Genomic DNA, 23,472 nt, shown 5'->3' with positions numbered 1-23,472 from the left:
CATGATGTCATTCAAAAAAACTTTACAAAGATTGAAAACACTAACCACGTGATGATAATACAAACATGACTTGTCTAAACTTTGTCTATTATTTATTGAGATTAGATAAAAATGGTGCACTCAATGCATTTGTCTCTCACCACCATTCAATTCTCATCACATGGTTAATTGGTCTCACCTTGATAAGGTAGGGCAAGTATGAGCAGTTTTTCCATTTACATCATGTTGCAATGGAATATACGCAGTTTTTGACAAATGTCAAGTCATGTGCTTGTTTCTTTAAGTATATACATTTTGTATTAATGTGTGTTAATAGTCACTCTATGGCATTTCTTGTTTGGAGACCAAGAAAAAGTGCGAATGTTATTACAATCATTCCACCCATCTTTTTTCTCAAGTAATCTTTTTACTGTCACACACTAATGATATTGACTAAGTACACATATGCCTTTGCATTCCATTTCTATTACAAGTTTTTTATTTTACTTTTCAGCAATAATTTAATATGGGTCCATGTTTACAAAAGTAGTGGTTATGGGAATATATTGTTTGTGATCTTCATAATCTCCACGTGAGAGGCAATATGCTTTCTTTCATTTTGTGCCTCATAAGGCACAATAATATGCACTTTATCTAATGACGACCTTGCAAACATCATAAGGTGTAATATTGTATGCTTTATCTTCTTGTTGGTTTCTCCAAACACGGAAGATATAGGCACAACATGGGCATAAATAAGTCAAAGTCATTGACACTATTACAGATTAGTCTTTAAAAACTTATGTGATAATATTTGGTTGTTTATGATGTAGATATTAACATTTTTTTGAACATTTTGGATCCTCTTATTGTGAGTTTCTATTTGAGTTTTGCGGTTATTTCATCGAATATAAATTAGAATGGTAACGATTACTCATATATGTAAGGCTTTATCGTTAAATAGTCTTACAAGCAGAGTAGTTAATTTGTCTTCTTATTCACCTCATTTTCATTTAATATGTTGAAAACCAATTTTCTCAATTTGCATCTTGGCATTTACTTGTATTTTCTTGTTTGTTTGTTAGATACATAGTAGAATGGTAATAATTACTCCTAAAAGTATGGCTTACCATTGAATGCTCTTACATGTTGAGATGACAATTTACTTTATTATTGTCCTTTCCAATCAATGCTTTTACTAAATTTCTCATTTTTATGTATCCACATGTTGTTGTCCTTTTTCAATCAATGCTTTTACTAATTTTCTCATTTTTATGTATCCACTTTTTATGTAACACTTCTTGTTTTTTGAAAAGTCATAATGCTTTTTCACATGATAGTCTATTCTTTTGTGGTAGGACCATAGCCGATCCTTAGCCCTTGTTAAGGATGGCCTTGCATTTCTCATAGCATGGAAGAAAACAATGCTCTCGTGAAGTTTCACAAGGACCAAATGGCTCCCTCAGTTGCAGTTCTAATTAAGTTCCATAGCTTGATGAAAGACAACCAACTTTGTTGGGCGGATGTACTGTAAAATCCATGCTGCATTTTAAAGGAAAAACATTGGTTGCTAAGAGACATCATATGAACAAATGCGCTCTATTTTACAACATCTTTATAGAAAGGCAATGAGGTTCCATGCTGCATTTTAAGGGAAAAACATTGGTTGCTAAGAGACATCATATGCGCTCTATTTTACAACATCTCAATAGAAAGGCAACTAGGCGTTCGGGGCCTAGACTCGGGGCGGGCGCGATTTTTGCAGGGGGGCGGGTGCTCGACGCGTGGCACCCGCCCCCGTATTCTCTTTCTTTTTTGTGGGGGAGGTGGGGGGTTGCCATGTGGCACCCGCCCCCCACCTCTCCTTAACTAATAGTATAGATTTTGCAGGGGGGCGGGTGCTCGACGCGTGGCACCCGCCCCCGTATTCTCTTTCTTTTTTGTGGGGGAGGTGGGGGGTTGCCATGTGGCACCCGCCCCCCACCTCTCCTTAACTAATAGTATAGATATAGATATAGATGAGGTTTACAAAGCATTTACTAGCAAAAAATCAGCTTTACAAAACATTTTCTAGCAAAATATGTACATGTCGAAGGTGTCATTATCCTTATGTTCTTGAACCTCATCTGTTCACGGATTGATTTACGCTCTTCGCTAAGCCATATTTTAAATACTCTCTCTGACTGTTAAGCTACTTTATTCTTATCTATTCCAGGTGATGATTTCGAGTCAGGATCGTTTGGCTGGCAATCTTCTTCCTTATCGGCCATCCATATGAAGACTCGGACGCGCGCAAGTTTCACATCCTGTCAGCAAGAGCGCAGCTTGACTTGGTCGCCCGACCCCCGCCATAGCTCGCCAAGTTTCTTCTGTTGAGAGGAGGATCTTCTCGTCGGATTGGCAGCTTGCCAGGTTCGTCTTGTCCATTTGTCGAATGCTTTCAACACGAGACTCCTGAAGTCCCGAGTTCGATCAGCACCTCCATTCTTGCTCCCACAGGCGTTCCAGCATGCCAGATAGCTGCTAGCCTCAGGCGTTTCGTACTATTCGCGAAAGAGGCTTCCAAAAGCACAATGGAGCTGCGCCTTGTAATGCTACGCTTGTAATGCTGCGCCTATGGTAAGGTCGTGACCGGATTTTGGCTTTCCATTCGGGTTTTAGAAGATGGAGGAGCGTAGATTGAAGAGGATCCTTTCGCATCTTTCTCCTCAGTCTCCGTCCATAGCAGGAAGGTCTGATGTCATTATGAAAGGGAGAAGAAGTGCCGCACCCCGAGCAGACATTTGGAATTCACACTTCAATGTCCCTAAGCCACCTGCAGTTCCTACAGGAATGGCGGAGTACAGGAATGAAAGGAACGAATCCAATTCCCAGCTAATCTCCAATATGCAGAAGAGTCCTTGCAGCTTGAGTCTTGAGGAAGAACCAATCAGATGTTTAAATTTCTTGCACAAGAATTCATGCAGCTCGAGCTCAAAGGAAGAGTCAGTGAAATCATCAAGCAATGAAGATATCTCTGTTAAGCAAACAATAGTAGGAAGTGATGCTTCAGCTCCAGGGAAACTGAGGAGGGGGATTGCACGACCTCAAATGCATGCATGTTGTAATGGTGACTTGGCTTCAACTGAGCTCTCTTTTGTGAGATGTGCAGGGGAATCGAGATCAAGAACTGATGATGTTGAAAGCAGACAGTCAAGCTCATGTGGTGCATGTATCATTAAGGAGAACAAAGTTTATTTGGAAAGAGAAGGGGAGACAATAGATGCTCAATCTGTTACTTATAGCACATCAGTCGAAGGAAGTGCATATTGTGATGCAGGGAGTACCATGAGGAGAGTTGGAGGGAGCAATGAGCGAGGAGCAGATGCACGAGAACATTGTGCAAAGGATCAGACTGAGCAGGATGTTAACGCCAGTGGCAGAATAAGACAGTTGAATTCGTGCTTGCCAGCTGAAGGTAATGTCAATCAAACTGCAGCAGCAGTGATTTTCAATCAACACACTTTGGATTATGGTCAGACTGAGCAGGATGTTAAAGGTCAGACTGAACAGGATGTTAAAGCCAGTGGCAGAACAAGACCGTTGAGTTCGTGCTTGCCAGCTGAAGGTAATGTCAGCCAAACTGCAGCAGCAATGACTTTTAATCAACACAGTTTGGATTATGGTTTTTGTGAGAGTTTGGTCCAGCAAGATTTTCATGCAGTTGGCAGAGAAAGGTTATCAACCTTTCAGGCTTTAGCAATTGATAGCGAAGCTTCTGGAACTATGTCTGTAAATAGAAATATTGCAATGACTGGACAGAGAAGGTTTTCGGCAGAGGACTGTATATTCTGCCTCATCATTCAGAGTCATGCACCCGCATTCAAGGTACCATCCTCTGTGCTTTCAGATGCAGGTTTTACATAGGATGTTCTGTCTCAGTTGTTTGTTGATTTCATGTTTTTTTCAGTTGAAGCTGTTGCTTAGTTCAAGAAAGCTGTTTTTTAGTTCATTCAATAAGGCTGTTTGTTAGACTTAAGTCACAAATGGCATACATTGCTATGTCAACCAGGAGTCATCCCTTAAAATAGTTCCTCAGTGAGGAGGTGAAAGTGATATTATGGTTTAGTTGCTTCTTGAAGCTTACATTTTTGGGACGCGTGCCTGATATTGTGAATCTTCAAGGAGTTATTGACTTTGTTACTCAGCAATATGAGTGTGTCTTTTGGCTGAATTCACAGATGCAAAAGGCTGGAAACAGCTTCTTCATGGCCCTTTTGCTTTTCTCGAAGGAACACATTTGAGCTGATGTGAAGTTTGTTCTAGAAAAGTGTGCAACAATGGAAGCAAAGATAAATGGCCATAATAGATTGCAAGAACACAATGAACAGAAAAGAACACTACAAGAACATGAGAACTCTAAGAGAATATGCTTAGAAAATGGAATCCATATACCTATAAGGCAGAGCTCGAGCGGAAACACACAAGCAGAAGCAAGAGTAAAGCAAGAGGTATGGCCGATAAGCAAGAGAGCAAGAGAGCAAGAGAGAGAGACATCGTATGTGGAAACTCTTTTCACAATGTTTGACTAGCCTTCCCTCATTCAATAGTCATTAAAAGAATAAAGAATGAAGTGACAGCGAAGGCGCCCGCCACCTATAGTGTACAGGTGTGTGAGTACAATGTATAGTGAGTAAAATGTGAGTGGCTAGGCACATGCTCCTTTATTCTCGACAAGCTCTTACTTAAAGGGGAATGCGTCTTAGTGAGGAGTATAAAAGAAAAAGTACAACATGTACATAGATATAATAAGATGATAAATCATAAAAGACATTGTCTCATTCTACATCCATCAACCTCCTAAGAAAGGTATATCATTTCACTAGGAGTCTTTTAGTGAGCAGATCTGCATGGTTCATATTGTAGGAATTTTGACAAGTGCAATGGACTCGTCTTCTATCATCTCTCTGATGAAGTGATAGCGTATTTCAATGTGCTTTATCTCCACATGGAAGATCGGATTATAAACCAATTGAATGGCACTCATTGAATTTGAATGTGTGTAGGAGTCATTGTCATACAAAGATTTGCAAGCAGATGACCTAATCATAGGGTCTCCTTGCAAGCCTCAGTGGTTGTAATGTACTTTGCCTTGGTAGCAAACAAGGCTATGGATTTCTTTACCTTGGAGGATATCATCAACAATTGCAGTAGGCTGTTTCACTTGGGTTGGTTGTTTGGTAATATGAGGCTCCTCTTGAAAGATTACCTTGTGTACCTCAACTACCTGCTTAAGTTGCTTATGCATCCCCTCTTCATGAAACACAACTAAGAAAGATGTATTTAACAAACTTTGGATCTAGCTTCTTGTGCTTGTTCTTGGGAACATGGTAGAAAGCCTTACATCCACACATATGCAAATGAGCATATAATAGAGGTTTTCTAGACTATACCTGCTTTGCAAGTTAACCAGGAGTAATACATGGGGATCTATTAATGAGATACACAGTAGTAGTAATTGCCTCAGCCCAAAAGTACTACGGTAAGCCTATCTAACTAAGCATATTACATGCTCTTTCTTGAATAGTCTTGTTCATGCACTTTGAAATACCATTCTGGGATGGGGTACATGGGGCGGTCAATTGACGCTTAATACCTCGTTTATCGCAAATCTACTCAAAGGCTTTAGATGCATGTTCACCTCCCATTGTCAAACCTTAGGTATTTTGGCCAATACCCAGATTAATTTTTAACATGAGCAACAAAGCACTTAAATATAGCTAAAACATTTGATTTTTGCTTAGTAGGATAAGCTCAGATCTTATGTGAATAATTATCAATGAATGTCACAAAGTATTTTGCGCCACCCAATAATTGATAAGGCATGGAATCACATTCATCAAAATGGATAAGAGCCAAAGGCTTACCCATGCGTGCAAAGCCAAACTTTTTATAAGTGTTACATATTTGCTTGTCATAAAAACAATGATCACATGAATCAAAATGCCAGTAATCAAGAGGCGGAAGGTACTACAAATAAGTGAGTACTTTAATTTATTTCAAATACATGTGCCCAAGGTTACGATACTGTAAAGATACATGTGGTAAATCAATCTCAGCCAATACATGGTTAGAGATTGCTAGCCTTGGCACCTTGAGCAAAGACAAGGTGACCACATGCAATCTTTTATGTATATTCACCAAAAGAGACATGATATATTGCATCATCCAACTCTCTAGTAGAGAGTAGGCTTTTGGTCAAAGCTGGTATATGATATATATTATGCAAAACAAAAGAGCTGCTTGAAGTAAACTACAATTTAACATCCCCAATACCAATGACATCCAATGCAGTGTCATTTTGGAGTCTCATAGAACTTGTAATGCTATGATATGTATGAAACCAATCCTGATCCGAGGTAATATTGAAAAAAGCCCTCGAATTAAGCAACTAACATTGAGAGTAAGTAGATGAAGCATCGGTCAACTTAGTAGTATCAAGAGACAAAGCAGCTAAGATATAGTCATCATTAGACTTAGGTTGCACTATATTTATCTCTTTAATCTTCATGCTAGACTTACAAGGGATGATGCTATGATCATCAGGCTTTGTATTATCTTGTGTTTTTCCCTTGCCTTTCTCATTGCACCTATCGTTGTGCATTTTATGGCACTACGGCCTAATATGACCTTGTTACTCACAATAATGACATATCAAAGAGGACTTACATTTGCAAAACTTACCGTGAGATTGTCCACAAGACTAAGACTTGCCCTTGTTGGGTTGTGAGTCTTTACCACGGTTATTATCACAATTTCTGCCTCTAATAGTCAATGCATGAGAAAAGTCAGGCTGCATCAATATTCTTCCTATTTATCTCTTTTGTCAATAGAGCACTCTTTACATCATTACATTTAAAATGCAGCAAAACAGCCCCAAAATTGATCCAAAAAGGCAGGCAAAAGAGTGGGAACAAATGAGGATATAGCTATCTACAAATTGCAATAGAGTGCCAAAACAAACAGTCTACTCTTCAAAAGAATGTTGAAATTTTAATTATAGCAATGTTGAAATAAAAAAAATAGTATATGTCAATCCAACTATGGATGAATAGCTAAGAAAGCAAGCTCCCACTACCAGGGATATCTAAATAGCAATGTGAGATACAAAAAATGCAACTAGCAATGAGTGAGCATAGACCACTGGTACCAAAGATTGTCACAAACTTAAAGTGTTAGTAAACCATACATCCCATAAGCATATACATCATGCATATGGAAGATCTCAAGAGCAAGTGCAGAGATCGGTCAAATACACAACTTGCTAAGCAAAAGCAATGGGGCTTAGTACATAACCAATATGCATGTATACATCATTGACAAACTGCTAATAACAGAGGCAAGTGTCAGTGTTCAAAGTATATCAAATCAAATCAACCTACAAGTGGAGATAATTGCATCAAATAGCATATAAGAGAGCTTATACATGAATGAAGAGTTGCACTGCCTCAAAGAACCAAGCTCTGCCAAGTAAGTACAAGTGTCTCCCACTGGAAGTGAATCTGGAATGCAAAGGGAGTAAACAAAGCTCAAGACGTGTACATCAAAGCATTCGGGAAGCCCAAGCGCATTACAAATACATTTGGGAGTATAATTGTCCAGTGAAGCTTCAATACCTGTAAGTGAGTAAGCAGACAAGCTCAAAGCAGTTGACCAAAGTCCAAGTACATCAAATGTAGCTTAAATCCAAGTACCAAAGTATGCCATAATCATATTCGGTCTCATACATCAATGCTAGACATTAGCATCGACATGTAGCATACCTGAACAACCATGTAGATGCAATAGGCATTCAAAGCATGAAGCTCACTATTGTATGCTTGCTGCCCTAACTGTTACTACAACAATAAACACTTCAATGACTGAGCTAATCAAGCTCTAATCAACCCAAAAGTTTTTCTGGAGCACCGATGTATTATTCGGGCATTGTAAACATTCCCCATAAGCATTAATAGAGCATAAACCAATCAAATACTTGCTATCTAAATAAGAATTGTTCTATTTTGTGTAAAATAGAGAACTGAAAACTGCATAGAATCAACTCTATGAGTGCTTAGATTTATATTTGTTGTCGCGCTTTTTATTTCTAGCTATAGAACTCTTGAATCTGACATTATATGCAAAAGTTATAGCCAAAATATGAAAGTGTTATCAAATTGCCATAGCTGTCCACAACTTCTGCCACATGCTTCGTATCCACTCAAAATAAATAGAATGGCTGCTTCTCAGCTCAATAAGCACTCAATAAGGCTTACCAAGCCTAGGGAAGCTCCTTGATAAGCTGGGAGCAAGTTGAAATAAATTGTGAGAATGGAAGACTCAATGTATACCTTAAGAGGAAGAAATATGGCTGCCATGAAAATCTTAAGCTGAAGCTTCTTTACGGGCTGAAGGAAATGATTGGTGAAGCTCTTTGAGTCCAAGCTCTGATACTAGTTGAAAGGTAGAGTTTGAGTAGAAGCACATAAGTGGAAGCAAGAGCAAAATAAGAGCTATGGCAAATGGAGCAAGAGAGTAAGAGAGAGACATTGTTTGTGAGAACTCCAATAGTCACAATGTGTGATTGGCCTTTCCTTATTCAATAGTCATTGAAAGAATAAAGAATGAAGTGACAACGATGGGTGCTCACCGCTTGCAATGTACAGGTGTACGGGTACAATGCAAAGTGACTAAAATGTGGGTAGCTAGGCATAGGCTCCTTTAACCCCAACAATGCCAAGGCTCAAGAACAATACAATGGTTTGGGCACTAAGTCACTGGTAGTGTGCACAATCTCCCTCTCTCTGTTCGGAAGTAGTCATGCTAAAGGATGTGTCTCTATTGACTTACTGAGAGTGGGAGCGGGACATTCTATAAATAGGCTAAAATAATGCCAGATATGATGACCAATTAGCAAGCAAAACTGGCTCCTAAATATGGGGTGGCTCTTCAAAATACGTTGGCATCAAATCAAGAATGTGATTGGACAGACTTGTACACCCATGAGATGTACTTTGCTTGCATTTTCTTAGATTAGGGGTGATCAATACAATAAAATATACAATGATAATGACTCATCATAATACATACAACAATGACAATCAGATAGAACTATAGTTACCAAGGCAGTGGGTGTGCAACCCACCACCAAGGCGCCTTAGATAGACACTAATGTTAATCAAGACCGAACTGAACAATAATTGGCTGACTACAAGCAAACTTGCATGAGTGCCAAGGCATATTAGTGAGGGTGTTGGGATGAAAGGCAGGAGAAGAAATCAGATAGAGGAAGATGTTGATGGCTGGTAATGATGATTGCAATGGCATGTGGAAAAGGAGAATTAGCTGAACGCAATGAAGAGTGCAGGTGATGATTGCCCCATAGATTGGGGACAAGGAGGAATTTGGTCGACTAAGTGGCAAGAAAAGCTGTCTACTGATACAAATGATGCGAGTGTGCCATATTTCCCACTAAAGTGGTGGTGCCTGGCCATGATAGCAAACTGAAATGTCTGTCTAGCAGTGAGAGTGGCCTCGCAACATGCATGAACTGCAATAGAGCTATCGCTTGCTTCAGAGGAGCAATTGCAGATGTGCCATATTGGCTGGTTAGGAGAGGCTGGGACTGAATAAAAAAGCGATGGACAGGACAGAGAAACCCTAATCTTGACTTGATGCTCATGTGATGAAGGCTACTGTCAATAGGAAAAGGCTGATAGATAAAGATAATGTCAAGTGCTCCAAAGTCCTTGCTTGACTGACATTGAGAATCACGAGGAGGAGATGAACATGGATAAAGACACACGGAAACATGCGTGCTAGCACCCCCTCCTAGATCGTTTGTGTGTTTGAAGGCCAAAGAAGCAAAGTATCCTACGGAAGATTAGTATGTGACAATGTGGATGTAATTTGTCAATGAAGAAAACCAGCCAAATATCATGCCTCTCTCTGGATGAGAACATGAGATGTGTGGCATGGACATGCCAATGGGAGCCAAGAGGCCTAGAAAGGGTCTCACAAATGTATCTAGTCAAGACTGGACGAGGCAAGTCATGAATTAACCAGATGATGATAGTGAGGTGCTATGGAAGGTGCCGAAGTGGACTCCTACCAAAGATGAACATCATGGATCAAAGGGTTTGGGATGGGTGTTAAGAAAAGTGCTAGGGTTTGCACCGAGGACACACAGAGTGTACGACCACGACAGAAACACAAAGACACAGACACAGACACAGACACAGAGGGCAAAACTCAAACCCTAAATGCAAAACTCAAAACTCAAGCCCTAAACGCAAAACTCAAAACTCAAACACAAAAACTCAAACACAAACAGAAGAAGGGAGAGAGAGAACACAACTCTAAAGTGAATGAATGCTGTAAATGAATGTAAGAGTGTACAGTGTGCTCAAGGGTAGAGCAATGTTGGAGTGTGACGTCCACCGAAGATGGATCCCAAGTCTGTGACCACCAGTCGGAGTGTAGGAGTGCTGAATAGTGAATGGCAGCAAGCTGGTCACCAAAATGCAGCAGTCTGGAGGCTGGAAACTGGTAAACGCAGTAGTGTACCATTGATCGGGGGCTGGAAACTATGCACAGTCTGTTGTAAACAGCAGGCTGAAACAGCGTCTGAGAGTGTCAGGGTCTGCAATGCTGAAAACGCAGGCTGGTTGACCTTGGAGATGATGGACAGTAGACTGAACAATAGTCTGGGACAGTTTGGAGCAGTCGCTAGCAGTTGAGAGTTGTTGCCTACAGCAATGGACAGGCTGAAGATGATGTGGCTGCAGTCGATGATGGCTGGACAGCAGATGGAGGCGGGTTGCAGGCTGGAAACTGGGTGCCAACAGCAGCAGAGGGTGTGTGGGTTGGTGTAACTTGCAAACAAGGATGATGGCTGAATGGGGGCAGCCTGTCTATTTATAGATGTGGAAGGGCGCCCCAAAAATTAGGGTTTCCACTAAACTTTCTCGAACCGTTCCCTATTTTAGGGTTTCCATTGAACTCTCTCGAACCGCTCCCCGTTTTAGGGTTTTACTCTAAAAGAGCATTTTTAGTGTGTTTTGGGGCTGTTTAAGAGGCTAATCAGCAAGTAATGCGTGTTTGGTACTTGCATGGAACATTGCATTCTTAGCTAGACATATTGCACTCTGGCTATTACAACCTAGCATTGGAGTACGTGAAGAAAGACCAAAATCCTCGACCAGACGGCCAAGCCAAATAGCTTCCTTAGAAGCTTCGATGGCTGAAATATATTCAGCCTCTATAGTACTTAGTGCCACAATTTTTTGCAATCTTGAACACCAAGAGATAGCCCCACTAGCCAAAGTAAAAACATACCCATTGGTAGATTTCCTAGTATCAAGATCTCCTAACGTGTCTGAATCACAAAATCCCTGTAACTCTAGTGTACCCTTTCCATAGCATATACATTTTTCTTGTGTACCTTTCAAATATATGAGGATAGATTTCACTGCTTCCCAATGTGGCTTGCCAAGGTTAGACATGAATCTACTAACAACTCTCACTGCATGAGCAATGTCAGGGCGAGTTGCAACCATGGCATACATCAAAGATCCACAAGGTGATGCATAAGGTATACCCTTCATGGCATTAGCGGCTGCATCATCCTTAGGGCAATCAGCTTTGCTAAGCTTTGTATGTGGTGGTAAAGGCACACCAAGAGGCTTAGCATTAGCCATATTAAACTTGTCAAGTACTTTGCTGATGTACTTGTCCTGTGAGAGAAACAACAAATGCTGCCCTCTGTCTCTTTTAATGCGCATGACCAAAATGTGTTTAGTTGCCCCCAATTCTTTCATGGAGAAGGCTGCACTTAGCTGCCTTCTAAGAGCATTCAAAGTACTCTTATGTTGTTCTGCAATTAGCATGCCATCCACATATAAAACCGGCACAATAAGGCTTCCATCATTAGCCTTTTTAGTGTATAAGTAGTGATTTGCATGACTGCGTTTAAATCCATGGCTGAGCATAAAGGTATCAAATTTTTTGTACCATTGTCTAGGGGCTTGTTTCAGCCCATATAAGCTGCGTTTCAGCTTACAAACCAAATGCTCTTTTCTTGGAATAATAAATCCTTTAGGCTGCTTCATGTACAACTCTTCATCCAAGTCACCATGAAGAAAAGTAGTCTTTACATCCATCTGATCCAACTCTAAATCCAAGGATGCAGTGAGAGCAAACAAAACGTGGAGCATAGTCATCTTCACCATTGGTGAAAAGACCTCTTGGAAGTCTATGCCTTCTGTGTATAGCCCTTAGCAACCAGCCATGCCTTGTACTTGGGCTTCCCATCAATACATTTCACTTTGTAAACCCATTTATTAGGAATAGCTTTCCTATCCTTGGGCAAAGGTACAAGCTCCCATGTGTTATTTGCATATAGAGACTTCATCTCTTCTTACATAGCAAGCTCCCACTTTCTCTTGTCTTCACATGACTGTGCCTCTTTAAATGTCTGAGACTCACCCTCATCAGTCAACAAAATGCAATTCAAAGAAGGCTGAAACCTTTGTGGCTTCCTTTTGACACGTGCAGACCTTCTTACCCAATGATTTGTATTATTAGGCAGCGGGCCTACATCTTGAGGAATGTGCACACCATCACCAGGTGGCTGATTTTCAGTATTTTCTTGTTGCTGTAATCTGTTTTCAGTATGTTCTTCTTGCTGTCCTACTTCATCTTGTGCATCTATTTGCTGTCCATGATCTTCTGGCTGTAGCACAATAGGCTGCTACTCATTTTCAGCCTCAAAAGGGACAGTACTTTTAGCTAATGGCTGCTGAATGGTTGGTTGTTCATGCTGAAATTTGACCTTCTTTTTGTCAAGATCACCATGTGTAGCATTTTTAAGCAACTTTGCCTCATTAAATACTACGTCTCAGTTGCGTACTATCTTCCTGCTCGGAGGAAGCCAAACTCTATAACTCATCTCTCCCTCATCTCCATATCCCATGAAGATGCCCTTGATGGATTTCATGTCTAGTTTGGTACTCTGTTCTACAGGTACATGCACAAAGGCATCACAACCAAAGACACGCAAATGGTCATATGAAGCAGGTTTGCCTGACCAAACCTCTTCGGGGATGCCATTTTCCAATGTATGGTTGGAAGAGCGATTGCATACGTGAAGTGCAGTTTTAAGAGCCTCTCCCCAAAACTGCTGCGGGAGATTAGCTGTGGACAGCTTGCATCTGACTCTCTCACAAAGTGCGCGATTAAATCTTTCAACCACGCCATTTGATGCAGGATTATAAGGGGCTGTCAACTGCCTCTTAATGACATGCATCTCACAAAACTTGTTAAATTCATTTGAGACATACTCACCCTCAGTATCTGTTCTTAGGGCTTTCAACTTAAGCCCTTTCTATGTGGTAACAAAAGTGTGAAACTTTTTAAAAACATCCAATACTTCCTTTTTGCTCTTAAGTACATATACTCATGACTTTCTACTGAAATCATCAATGAAAGTAACAAAGTAGTGTGCACTCCCATATGAATTAATAGGCATAGTGCACACATTAGAGTGTACTAAGTCAAGAGCATTAGACTTCTTAATGACACTAGAGTAATAAGGAGACTTCACATGTTTTCCATATAAGCAATCATTACAAAATTCGAGACCAAAGCCTTTTACATCAAATCTCCCTAAAGAACTTGAAGGCCTTTTTGGCTCATATGACCAAGTCTTTTGTGCCAAAGCTCTATTTGTGAATGGACTTCAGCCACAACCAAGAGCTTGCTAGGTAATGCTTTACAATGCAAGTAATATAAAGTCCCCCTTTTGTTGCCTTTAACAATCAGCATAGAGCCCTTATGGACCTTCCAAGATCCACTACCAAAGGTAGTAAAATACCCTTTAGCATCAAGCCTAACTGATAGTAGACTTTTCTTTATGCTAGGTACAAATCTGACATCCTACAAAATCAGCTCTTGGCCATTTTCAAGAGCCAAGTGAATGGTGCCAACACCCTCTATCTCACATGTATAGTCATTACCCAAGTAAACCTTGTCTAGGCAACCTACAGTGTATTCGGAAAATGACTCCAAAGAGGGGGTAACATAAAAAGAGGCACTGCTGTCCACTGTCCATGATTGTGACAACCCATCATGAGCTGAAAGTAAGGCATCAATTACCTCCTTTTTGGTGATGTGCATATCACCTGTTGCTGCTATAATATCTGCATCATTACATGAGGCTACAACAAGTACCTCTTTAGTGTTAGGAAGCTCTTCAATGACCACACTAGATGTAACATTTGCCTTTGCAACTTCTTTTGAGGAAGAGCTATCATCATCTTTCTTATTATCCTTCTTTTTCTTACCCTACTGTTTCTTTCTTTCTTGCTCTTTCTTGAAGTATTGGCAATCGGGCTTTTTATGCCCTTTATACCCACACTAATAGCATGCGACATCCTGCTATTTGCCCTTGCTTTTGCTTTTGCTTTTCCCTTTACTGGCTGCATTACCTCTCTTTTCAAACTTGCCTCTTACAAGGTAAGCTGAGCCACTGCTTTCACCACTAGACTTTCTTTTGATTTCTTTATTAAGGATTGAACCTCTAACACCATCAAAAGTCAAAGCGGGGTTGTTACTAAGTGACACAACCAAGGATTCCTAGCTGTTAGGCAAAGTCATAAATAAGAAAATAGCTTTCAATTTATCATCGAAAGCCGCCAACAAACTAGAGTCCTGCAATTGACTCAAAACCCCTGTGAAAGCACCCAAATGCTCAAATGCTGGCTTAGACTCATCCAACTCCATGTTCACAAGTTTATGGATAAGATGCACTTGATTCACAAGAGTTGTATTTTCATAAGTGTCCTTAAGCTTTTTCCATATAGCATAATCTGTATCAAGACACTTGATGTCTGTAAGTACATCATCAGACACTACCATCTTAATGTATGCAATTAAGTCTAGCCCTATCCACATCTATCATAGTTGCAGGCTTAGTCTCCAAGAGAGCCATCTTCACAGTCCTTACCTCTTGATTTCAAAGAGGGATTTTGTGTCACTGCTGCTAGAAGCATTTGCATCCATTTTTCAGCAATAAACCAGAAATTCAATGCTGCAATTTATGACAACAAAAAATGAGCTGAATATTCAGCTGATTTCGGCCCAATTTTTCAGCAAATAATAGCAAGATTCAGTCCAAGTACATGTACAGCAGTAGAACGAATGACTTTCAGTAGTATGACTGCAATTTCAGCATACATTAAATGCATACGTCACTGGTAGGTAACTTCCACTAAAGCAATATCACCAAAAATACATCTACACCAATCCCAGATTTGCAAATGATCACTAAGACTGCTGCAACATGAATAATCAGCAATACATCAACTCAATGGGAGTTGTCCAACATGTGTACTGCATACGTATGTGCTCGTATCATCTTCTGATACCCAAAACACCAAGAAATCTCTGCAATTTCTCCAAAATCACACAAGCGAGAGATAAAAATGCTCAAATCACTCTGCATATAACCACAAGTTTGCTTCAGCAATATTCCCAAAGTGCATTTCAAGCATTGACTTTGCCAAAATCCACAGATTTAAGCAAAATCCCCAAAATTTCACTAACTGATCTGCCCCGATTACATTAATACATGTTCCCGAAAGCATAAAATGGGCAAAATTAGTAAAATTTCACAAAATTTTGCAAAAGCCTTAAATTTCTTGGGTCCAATTGTGCACCAATGTCAGCCAATCTGACTAGCTGAACAAAATTTCACCAATACAGCAAAAGCCCCAAATTTTATGGGTCCATTGTTGAGAAATTTCACTCAAATGAGCAAAATTTCAGCAAATTTGGTGAAATCCCCAATTCAAACGTGAACAATGTTTGCAATTTCTGACGCAGATGCCTCAATTTTGCATGAGCAGCACTCAATCTGAAAGACCCCAAATTTTTGGACATAAATATGCACAAATCTGAACTTTGTGCTTATGCGCGTGAACCCTCATCAGGCCAACGGGAAATTCAAAGAGAATTTTGAAAAAAAAAATTTGTGACCTTAAAGAAAAATGACGTGATGAGGTCCGTTGACCTGCCAGTCACGTCCTGACTCACGCCTATCCTTCGGCCCATCAGTCACGTAGATTGTGCCCATTTGTCAGCCCGTTGGTCTGGTTGCACGCTTGTTGGCACCCGCTGGTCTTCTAGTCTTGTCGTACGCTCGTTGGCGCCCATTGGTCTTCTAGTCGACCTGGTCGCTTTTACTCCTCAACTCCTTCTGGTCGCCCGTTGGTGCAACTGATGCATGTGTCCTGTGCTGGTCAAATGCACGCGACTTGTGCCTAGTCACCTTGCTTCTCAACTCAATCTGCTGCACTCTGTCCTAGTCTGCCTCACGTGTCGAGTGATGTTTGTAGACTGCTGTCAGTCCTATGAACTAATAGAGCTGAGAGTTAGAGGGAGTGAACACAGAGATAGGTGTACCAGTTCGTGATGGTACACAAAGAATAAAAGAATGTATTTATATGTTAGGGTACAAGGTACAATAAGGGTGTGTTCACACTCGTAAGGCTATTTACATGGAGACGAAGGGACTTTACAACCCAACGATGTTAATCAGCAACTTCAACCTCAAATTGTCTCATGACTAGTGCGGTAGTCAAGTTGCATGCACAGCACATGGCTGATATCAAGTACATCTGGCTAGCATCAGGGAGCTATGGATATGTTGGTAAAAGGGCTTAGTATAAGGGCTTAGGAGGTGGTTGTTGCTCATAAAGGTCATCAATTTTTCTAGTACTCCCTTCCAGTTTTTGGTAGGTGTCAGCCAGATTTTGTTAATGTTTACCCTTTTTCACTTGGTCTTCTCTTGGGCTATATATTCCAAATTTCAGCTTGCTGACAACTCCTGTATTGATTTGAAGAATAGCCAGTGGCTGAATGCCTTTATTTCTATTGACAAGCACACAAAAGTGTGTGCTGAAATAAATGCTGTGTGATATTAATGCTCTTGGTGTTTTGAAGTTGCTTAATACATATGAACTAGTATGCAGCATTTGTGCTTGTGAAATGACAAGAGCACCCTATTTTGTGCCATCCTATTTTGTGTTGCTTTAGTTTCCATTTGCCAACTTTTACTTTTTGCTGGTAAAATTGTTATTGCAGCTTCATTTGTTTCTTTTGCAGATTTATGAAGATGAAATGTGCATTTGCATACTGGATGTGCATCCTTTAAGTCATGGGTAAGGACAAATTTATAGAAGGGGTGCTCCTTTGAACTTTACTGGAACTGCACAAGTCTGAAATAAGATGACAATTTCTGATCTCAATAGCAATGGTGCAAGTACTTCAATAGGCAAGAATTCTTTGTAGGTCACTTCATTGTTGCAAACTTCATATGACTCCTTCTGGTTTGTAAGCTTTCTTAGTGAACTGTTAACATTAAAAAAAATGGGTGAGTGGTTTTCAGGCTGAGCTTAAAAATTTCAAACCTTCAAATGCAGCCCTTTTACTGCATGATGTTATTAACAAAGCTAAAATGTTGTTATGGATTTGATTTCGAGAAGATGTAAACTTGGCAGTACAATATGATGCCATTTTGAAGCTTTGAGCCTATAATGGTGCGAAGTGAGGCTTCTAATGAAGTGATACAACCTACATAATTGACATGCACATAAATGCACGCTTCACACGCACGTGCGAACATGCACACATACGTACATGCTTATTGAAACACAATTTATTCACATATATAGTGCATCTGTGAGGGCTTGCTGCATGAAGACTGACCGTTGGATGAAGGTAGATAAGGAATAGACTGCACACAAGGACGTTTTTTTAGGTGAGTCCTAGGTTTGTTGCTTGCAAGCATACTCAAGCTAGTGTTAAGTTATGTGGATCATGGAAGGTTCTTGGCATTAATATTTAGGCCTAGTTCATGGATGGAATCTTAGGCCTAGTTCATGGATGGAATCTTAGGTTGCACACTTTGAGTTTTGCAACTCTTGACATAGTTTAAATAATTTGATGGATTTAATACATAGATCAGAGTGACAGACTATGATAGAGATTCTTATGCACTTGATCGAGTTGTTTCATGGTTGTGCATAGTGAGCATCCCATTTATGGGCTCTTATAGTTTTGTGCTATAGCAACATACCACTAGTATGCATATCATTGCAAATACCAGGTACAGCTTGTACATGACATGCGCCTCATCCAATTCGCACCTTTGTGGAATCTGGTGGTTCATGGTAATAAGAAAGACCAAACCTAGTGTTGGCAATGTTGTTGCAAGAAGTATGACACTGGTAAGGATTCCAATAAAGTGGATACTCTGGCAGTGGTTTGGCGTAGGAAATCAACATTAATCAAAATTTATCTGTGCAACAACATGTAATATTGTGCAGGTCACACATGGCAGATGACACATGCACTTGGTAGAACATGGTTGTGCAAACTTGCATAGAAGCTAGGGCAGCAACCACATCTATTTTCTGATATGATCCACCTTCTCATGTGCTTTTTCTTTTTCTTTTCATAGATAGTGGAAAAGCTGGAAAGGAACATAGAGAGTGGATTTTACTTCCTAAGTGAATGAAACTTGAGCAGTACCTAGTTCAAAACATGACATGTGAAGAAAGTTATACTTCTACAAGAGGTAATTAATTGGATAGAACATATGTCCATGTTTTGCAAGCATTGGGATGATGCTGTAGATGATGCAAGAGTTGGGTGCTCAGCTAAAAATGCATTACAAACTGACTGGCTATTTAAAACAGCCCCAAAACATGTAAATTACCAAAAGTTTCATTAAATGGTGTGTGGTCCTAGAGAGTTCCTGTGTCCCATAAGAAAAACCCTAATTTGGGAGGATCCATTTGTGTCTGTAAATAGATAGGCTGCCCACCATGCAGCCTGTGTTTGTGTTGCAGGTTCCGGCCATCAACCCTCTTCCTCTAGCTGTCTAGCCCCCAATGACTACTGCTACGTGGTCTACAATTGTTGCCCTATCTTCCATTGCTACTAGTGATTAGCTGCCATCATCTTCAGGCATTACATTGTTGTGTTTACTAGTTCCAGTCCCAAGGACTGCCACGTTTTGGTTTCCAGCCTGCTGCCCTTCCATTTTCAACATTGGCTTGATTTGTGTTTGCATCTACAACAGGTCGTTTTTGTGTTTTTAGTACTTTTCTTTATCAACCTTTTCTCCGACTGTTGGTTACTGCACTTGGCATCAGTCTTTGGTGGACAACACAAATTGACACGTCCCTTAGTTTGTCCCACGAGAGCCATTGGCTATTAGACAACTTTGCCCTTGAGCATTCTGTTCATTCTCTCATTCATTTACAATATCGATTCATTCTCTTTAGAGTTTTGTTTTTTCTTTGTTTGTGTTTGCATTTTTGCATTTTGTGTTTTGAGTTTATGTTTATGTTTATTATGTTATTGTCTTAGTTATTGTTTTGCAGCTGTGTTTGTAGGGATTATAATATTGATCTTGAGGAGGCATTATAATATTGATCTGGAGGACAATACTCCTACTACTAACCTTGCTTGTAGGGATCACTCACCAAGGCCCCTGACTCTACTTTGTCCCATACTCCTTTACAAAGTGTATCTCAGTTGGAGCACTCTATTGATGAGATAATCACCTCTCAGTTGAAGAAAGACTATCTACTCGGGACACAATTGAAACTTCAAACTCTTTACAATCAAGACTAGTAGCAAGTTCATACACATTTTCGTGTGTGTTTGATTTTGTCTATAGTGTAGTTTTTGTTATCTAGGAACCAATTGTAAGTCACCATGGAGACGTGGATTGATATTGGTATGGTTTTGAAGAAAATTCAATGTTTAGAGATGTTCCACAAGATAATCATTCATTCTTTGTTTCATTTGAGTATGAGTTTGGTGCTTCCTATTTACCTCACATTTTCCATCCTTTCCTCCCACATTTACTTCACATTTAGATTTCTCTCCTTTCAATTCAAATCGTTATTTTGGGCCTACAATAGGTTATCTAGTCTTAGCAGACATTGTCTTTGATGTATATCAAGGTTTTAGGCCATCACTAGATACTCAGAAGCATACCACTCTGCATCTTGATACATCATTAGCGGGAATGCTACCCTTTAACATTGTGCTGGAAACACACCCACAAGTGTGTTACCCTCTGTCTCTAGTTCCATGTGTAGGGAATTCCCCTCTTGCACATTGTATCACGCTCCTTGGTTGCTCAAACGCATGAATCCCCATTTTGTGCTGATGAGTCGCCTCTTCCTTTGAAGGAAACAAGGAATGGAAAGAAATCATCTCCACGTCTAGACCCAATTCTGCCTTGCTTGATTGACCCTAGACACAGACCACATCCTGATGCTGATGGTCAATCTCCTTTAAACGAAAAACGGAGCGGTATATTTATACCTTACAAAGATCCTCTTGGAACTTCTTGCCTAAAAAGAATAGGTTTTGCACAATTCGCCAGAAACATGGCCTTGTAGGTGCCAATTGCTGCTCAAAGGTAAGGGTCTTAGAACCACACCCAAAATCACCTCATTCCCATCTAAGGGTTTTCTACCCACACCAAAGTTGAGTTTAATTTCCATTTCTAAACCAACCTTAGCCCCTTTTGGCAACGGTAGTGCCACTCCAAGGAGGTTTAGAGGAGGTCTTCCCCAAGGAGGTAGCGCAATTAGTCTAGCCCTTGATATCTGTGTTCATTAGTGGCTGGCCATTGATGTGATGGATCTTGGATCTCCCTCTCAGTCAGTGCCTTGTAGCATCTTTGATTGGTTTGGTTATTACATTTTCCTAGGCTAGTCTCTTAGGAGTCCTTGGTTACATCCTTAGGAACCTTAGGCTTCCTGTAGGCTTAGCCATACTTTTTTAAGTCTTCCATTGGGCACTTCCGTTTTTCATTTCCTTCCATTGTATCTTACTCTCACAATTTTCAAAGCATCTCAATATGAAACATTTGGTATGTAGGTTTCTTTTCTTCCTTGATCATTTCACTCTGGGTTTTGTATTTTAGTTATTAGGACTTAACATTGTAGGACCTACTTGGGTTGACGGTTTGTTTTTTGGTTCGAATATTATCTCCATTAGTATGGAGACCAAGATAGTATCTTCTCTCAATATTGTGCATCCTTTTCTCTTATCTTGGCATCCATTTTTCTTTCCTTTCAGTTGAGATGTTTTTATCATTTAACCATCAGTATCTACACTTCTAGTTTACTTTTCATGACAAATGGATTGCTATGTTGGTGGTTGTGTCTTCATACTCTTGGCTAGCATTGGAGCCATCTCCTGAGGTTGAGTTTTAGGATGCCTACAACACTTGGTTAGCATTGAAGCCCTCTCCTGAGATCAAGTACGGGTCCATCTTGATTGCCTTGGTGGGTGACTTTTTTCGACTCTTCTAGTTGGGGAGGATCAAGTCTTCCTTCTTCATCCCATTTGATCTATTTGCATGATAGATTGCTATCCTAGTGTTTTTTTGACTAGCATGGAGCCGTCTCCCGAGGTTGAGATTCGGGCTTACCTATGTCACTTGATCAACATTGGAGCCCTCTCTCGAGATCGAGTGTAGGCATGCTCCACGTATCCACATGGCCGATTCTCCTTTGTCAAGCCTTGCTATATTTAGTAAACAAGCCTTGTGCTACAGGCCGCATAGCTCGATGGCTCCTGCTTTTGGAATGTCTTAACCCACGATCATTGGACCCATATTGGCAAACCACAACTAGTGGCAGCTTTCAGCAAGGGCTGCACGACTCCCACCAAACCCGCAATGCCACTGGTAGACACGGATTCAGCCAAGATTCATTATGGTTCTTTAATCTTTGTACCACACAAAGAAAATGTAAAGGGACCTATTAATCAAGTGTATGTCAGTACTAATTGCCTCAGCCCAAAAGTGCTGTGGTAAGCCGGCTTGGCTAAGTATACTGCGGACTCTCTCCCTAATTGTTTTGTTTGTGTGTTCTGCAATACCATGTTAGGGAGGGGTACAAGGGGTGGTAAACTAATGCTTAATATCCCACTCATCTCAAAACTGCTCAAAAGCTTTCGAGACATACTCACTTCTATTATTGGATGAGAGAGAGAGAGAGAGAGAGAGAGAGAGAGAGAGAGAGAGAGAGAGAGAGAGAGAGAGAGAGAGAGAGAGAGAGAGAGAGAGAGAGAGAGAGAGAGAGAGAGAGAGAGAGAGATTAACGGAGAGAGAAGGTGGGGAGAGAGGTGATGGCGATGTCGCCGCCTGCGCGTGCCGTTCGGCCGTTGGTCGTCTAACCTGTGCCCGCCGTTACGTCTGCCCGTCTTTGGCCGTCATGCTTGACCTGTCCGCCGTCACGCTTGCTCGTCTTCGCCTGTTGTCAGATTTGCGCCCGTCGCCACCAGACCTGTGCCCGTCGCCCGTTGCCCGTCCTCGTCAGCCCTGCGCCCCTCGTAACAGACCTGTGCCCGTCTTCATCAGACCTGCGACAGTCGTCCGTCGTCGTCAGCCCTGCGCCCCTCGTCAGACCTGCGCCCGTCGTCGGCCGTCGTCAGTCGTCATCAGGCCTGCCCATTATCAGACACTGCCGTCGGACCAGCTCGCACTTAGACCCGCCCGCGTGAGAGAGAGAGAGAGAAAGAGAGAGAGCGCTTCCTTTGCCTGGACGTTTCGTTGCCCTCTGTCTGGTGCGTGCATATGTTCTGTCGCCCTGGTCCTTCCTGCACCTGGGGACCATCGTGCTGGCCTGTCGCCCTATTGATCATCCTCGTCTGGTGCACCTTCGGTCCTGCACAGCTGCCCGCCCTGATTTGCCCGTTTTGCCACCAAGGGGAAGCAGCCCGTCACACCTAGGTTGCCACATAGAGCGAGCGACTGCGTGAGCCAGCAAAGGGAACGAGCCCTTCTATGCCTGTGGACGTGCCTTCTTTGCACAGTGGCCGTCTATTTTTGCGCGCGCGCTTCCCAGGCCCTTTCGTCAATCCAGTGTCGGGTCCGTTTTGCCTGAGAAAGAGGGAGAGCGGCATGCGCATTCCTGCCTCTCGTGAGATCTCCACTCGGCCTTTGACCGGCATACGCAGTGATACAATATGGCTGGTCTGGATCTGGATTTTATAGACCAAACGGTGGCAGCGCTTGGTCCGGACTTTGATACCGAGGAACCCGAGGATATGGTGCCGTGCACTGAAGAGATGCCCCCTGGTCTTGACTTTCAGCCTGCAGGCAAACGTACCAAGCATACTTCAGAAGAGACAATGGATCATCAGGATCGTTTCTATGCTCAGGTTGCTTCGAATTCTGCGGACCCTCAGGATGTTGACTGGGAGCATTTGCTGGAGTTTGCCAACACTCTGCTTGGCGATTATGTTCAACATAATCAGGAAGTCTTTTCTGACTCTGCACCGGAAGATGTTCTGGAAGTCACTGTGGACCCGAAATCTGTCTTGCACTCCTTTTTAGTATTTTATGATCGAGCTGTGATACTCTTCTTCATTGGTAGAATC

At 41.3% G+C, this 23,472-nt stretch overlaps 1 protein-coding gene across 12 annotated transcripts in view; it reads left to right on the top strand.

The window, feature by feature from the left end:
- Positions 1-2,143: 2,143 nt before the first annotated feature.
- HINT3 (histidine triad nucleotide-binding 3) overlaps positions 2,144-23,472 on the top strand; it is a 94,571-nt gene continuing 73,242 nt past the window's right edge. For 3 of the 12 annotated variants that reach the window (XR_015692369.1, XM_087687836.1, XM_087687835.1), the window contains exons 1-3: positions 2,146-2,391; positions 2,479-3,846; positions 17,161-17,216. Coding sequence is in view for 5 of the 12 variants with exons in the window: in XM_087687836.1 (XP_087543962.1) it covers positions 2,644-3,846; positions 17,161-17,216 (1,259 nt within the window). In the remaining 7 variants the exon portion in view is untranslated. Of the gene's footprint in view, positions 3,847-17,160; positions 17,217-23,472 lie in introns of all 12 variants that reach the window. The other 9 variants (XR_015692372.1, XR_015692371.1, XR_015692373.1 and 6 more) reach the window with 5 other exon arrangements.

The sequence above is a fragment of the Lygodium microphyllum genome, chromosome 11 (assembly GCF_053477565.2).
Source record: "Lygodium microphyllum isolate KBCC chromosome 11, Lygodium_microphyllum_v1.1.10, whole genome shotgun sequence".
NCBI classification, from domain to species: Eukaryota; Viridiplantae; Streptophyta; class Polypodiopsida; order Schizaeales; family Lygodiaceae; genus Lygodium; species Lygodium microphyllum.
The sequence above is the reverse complement of the archived record's forward strand: the minus strand, read 5'-3'. Positions and strand labels throughout refer to the sequence as shown.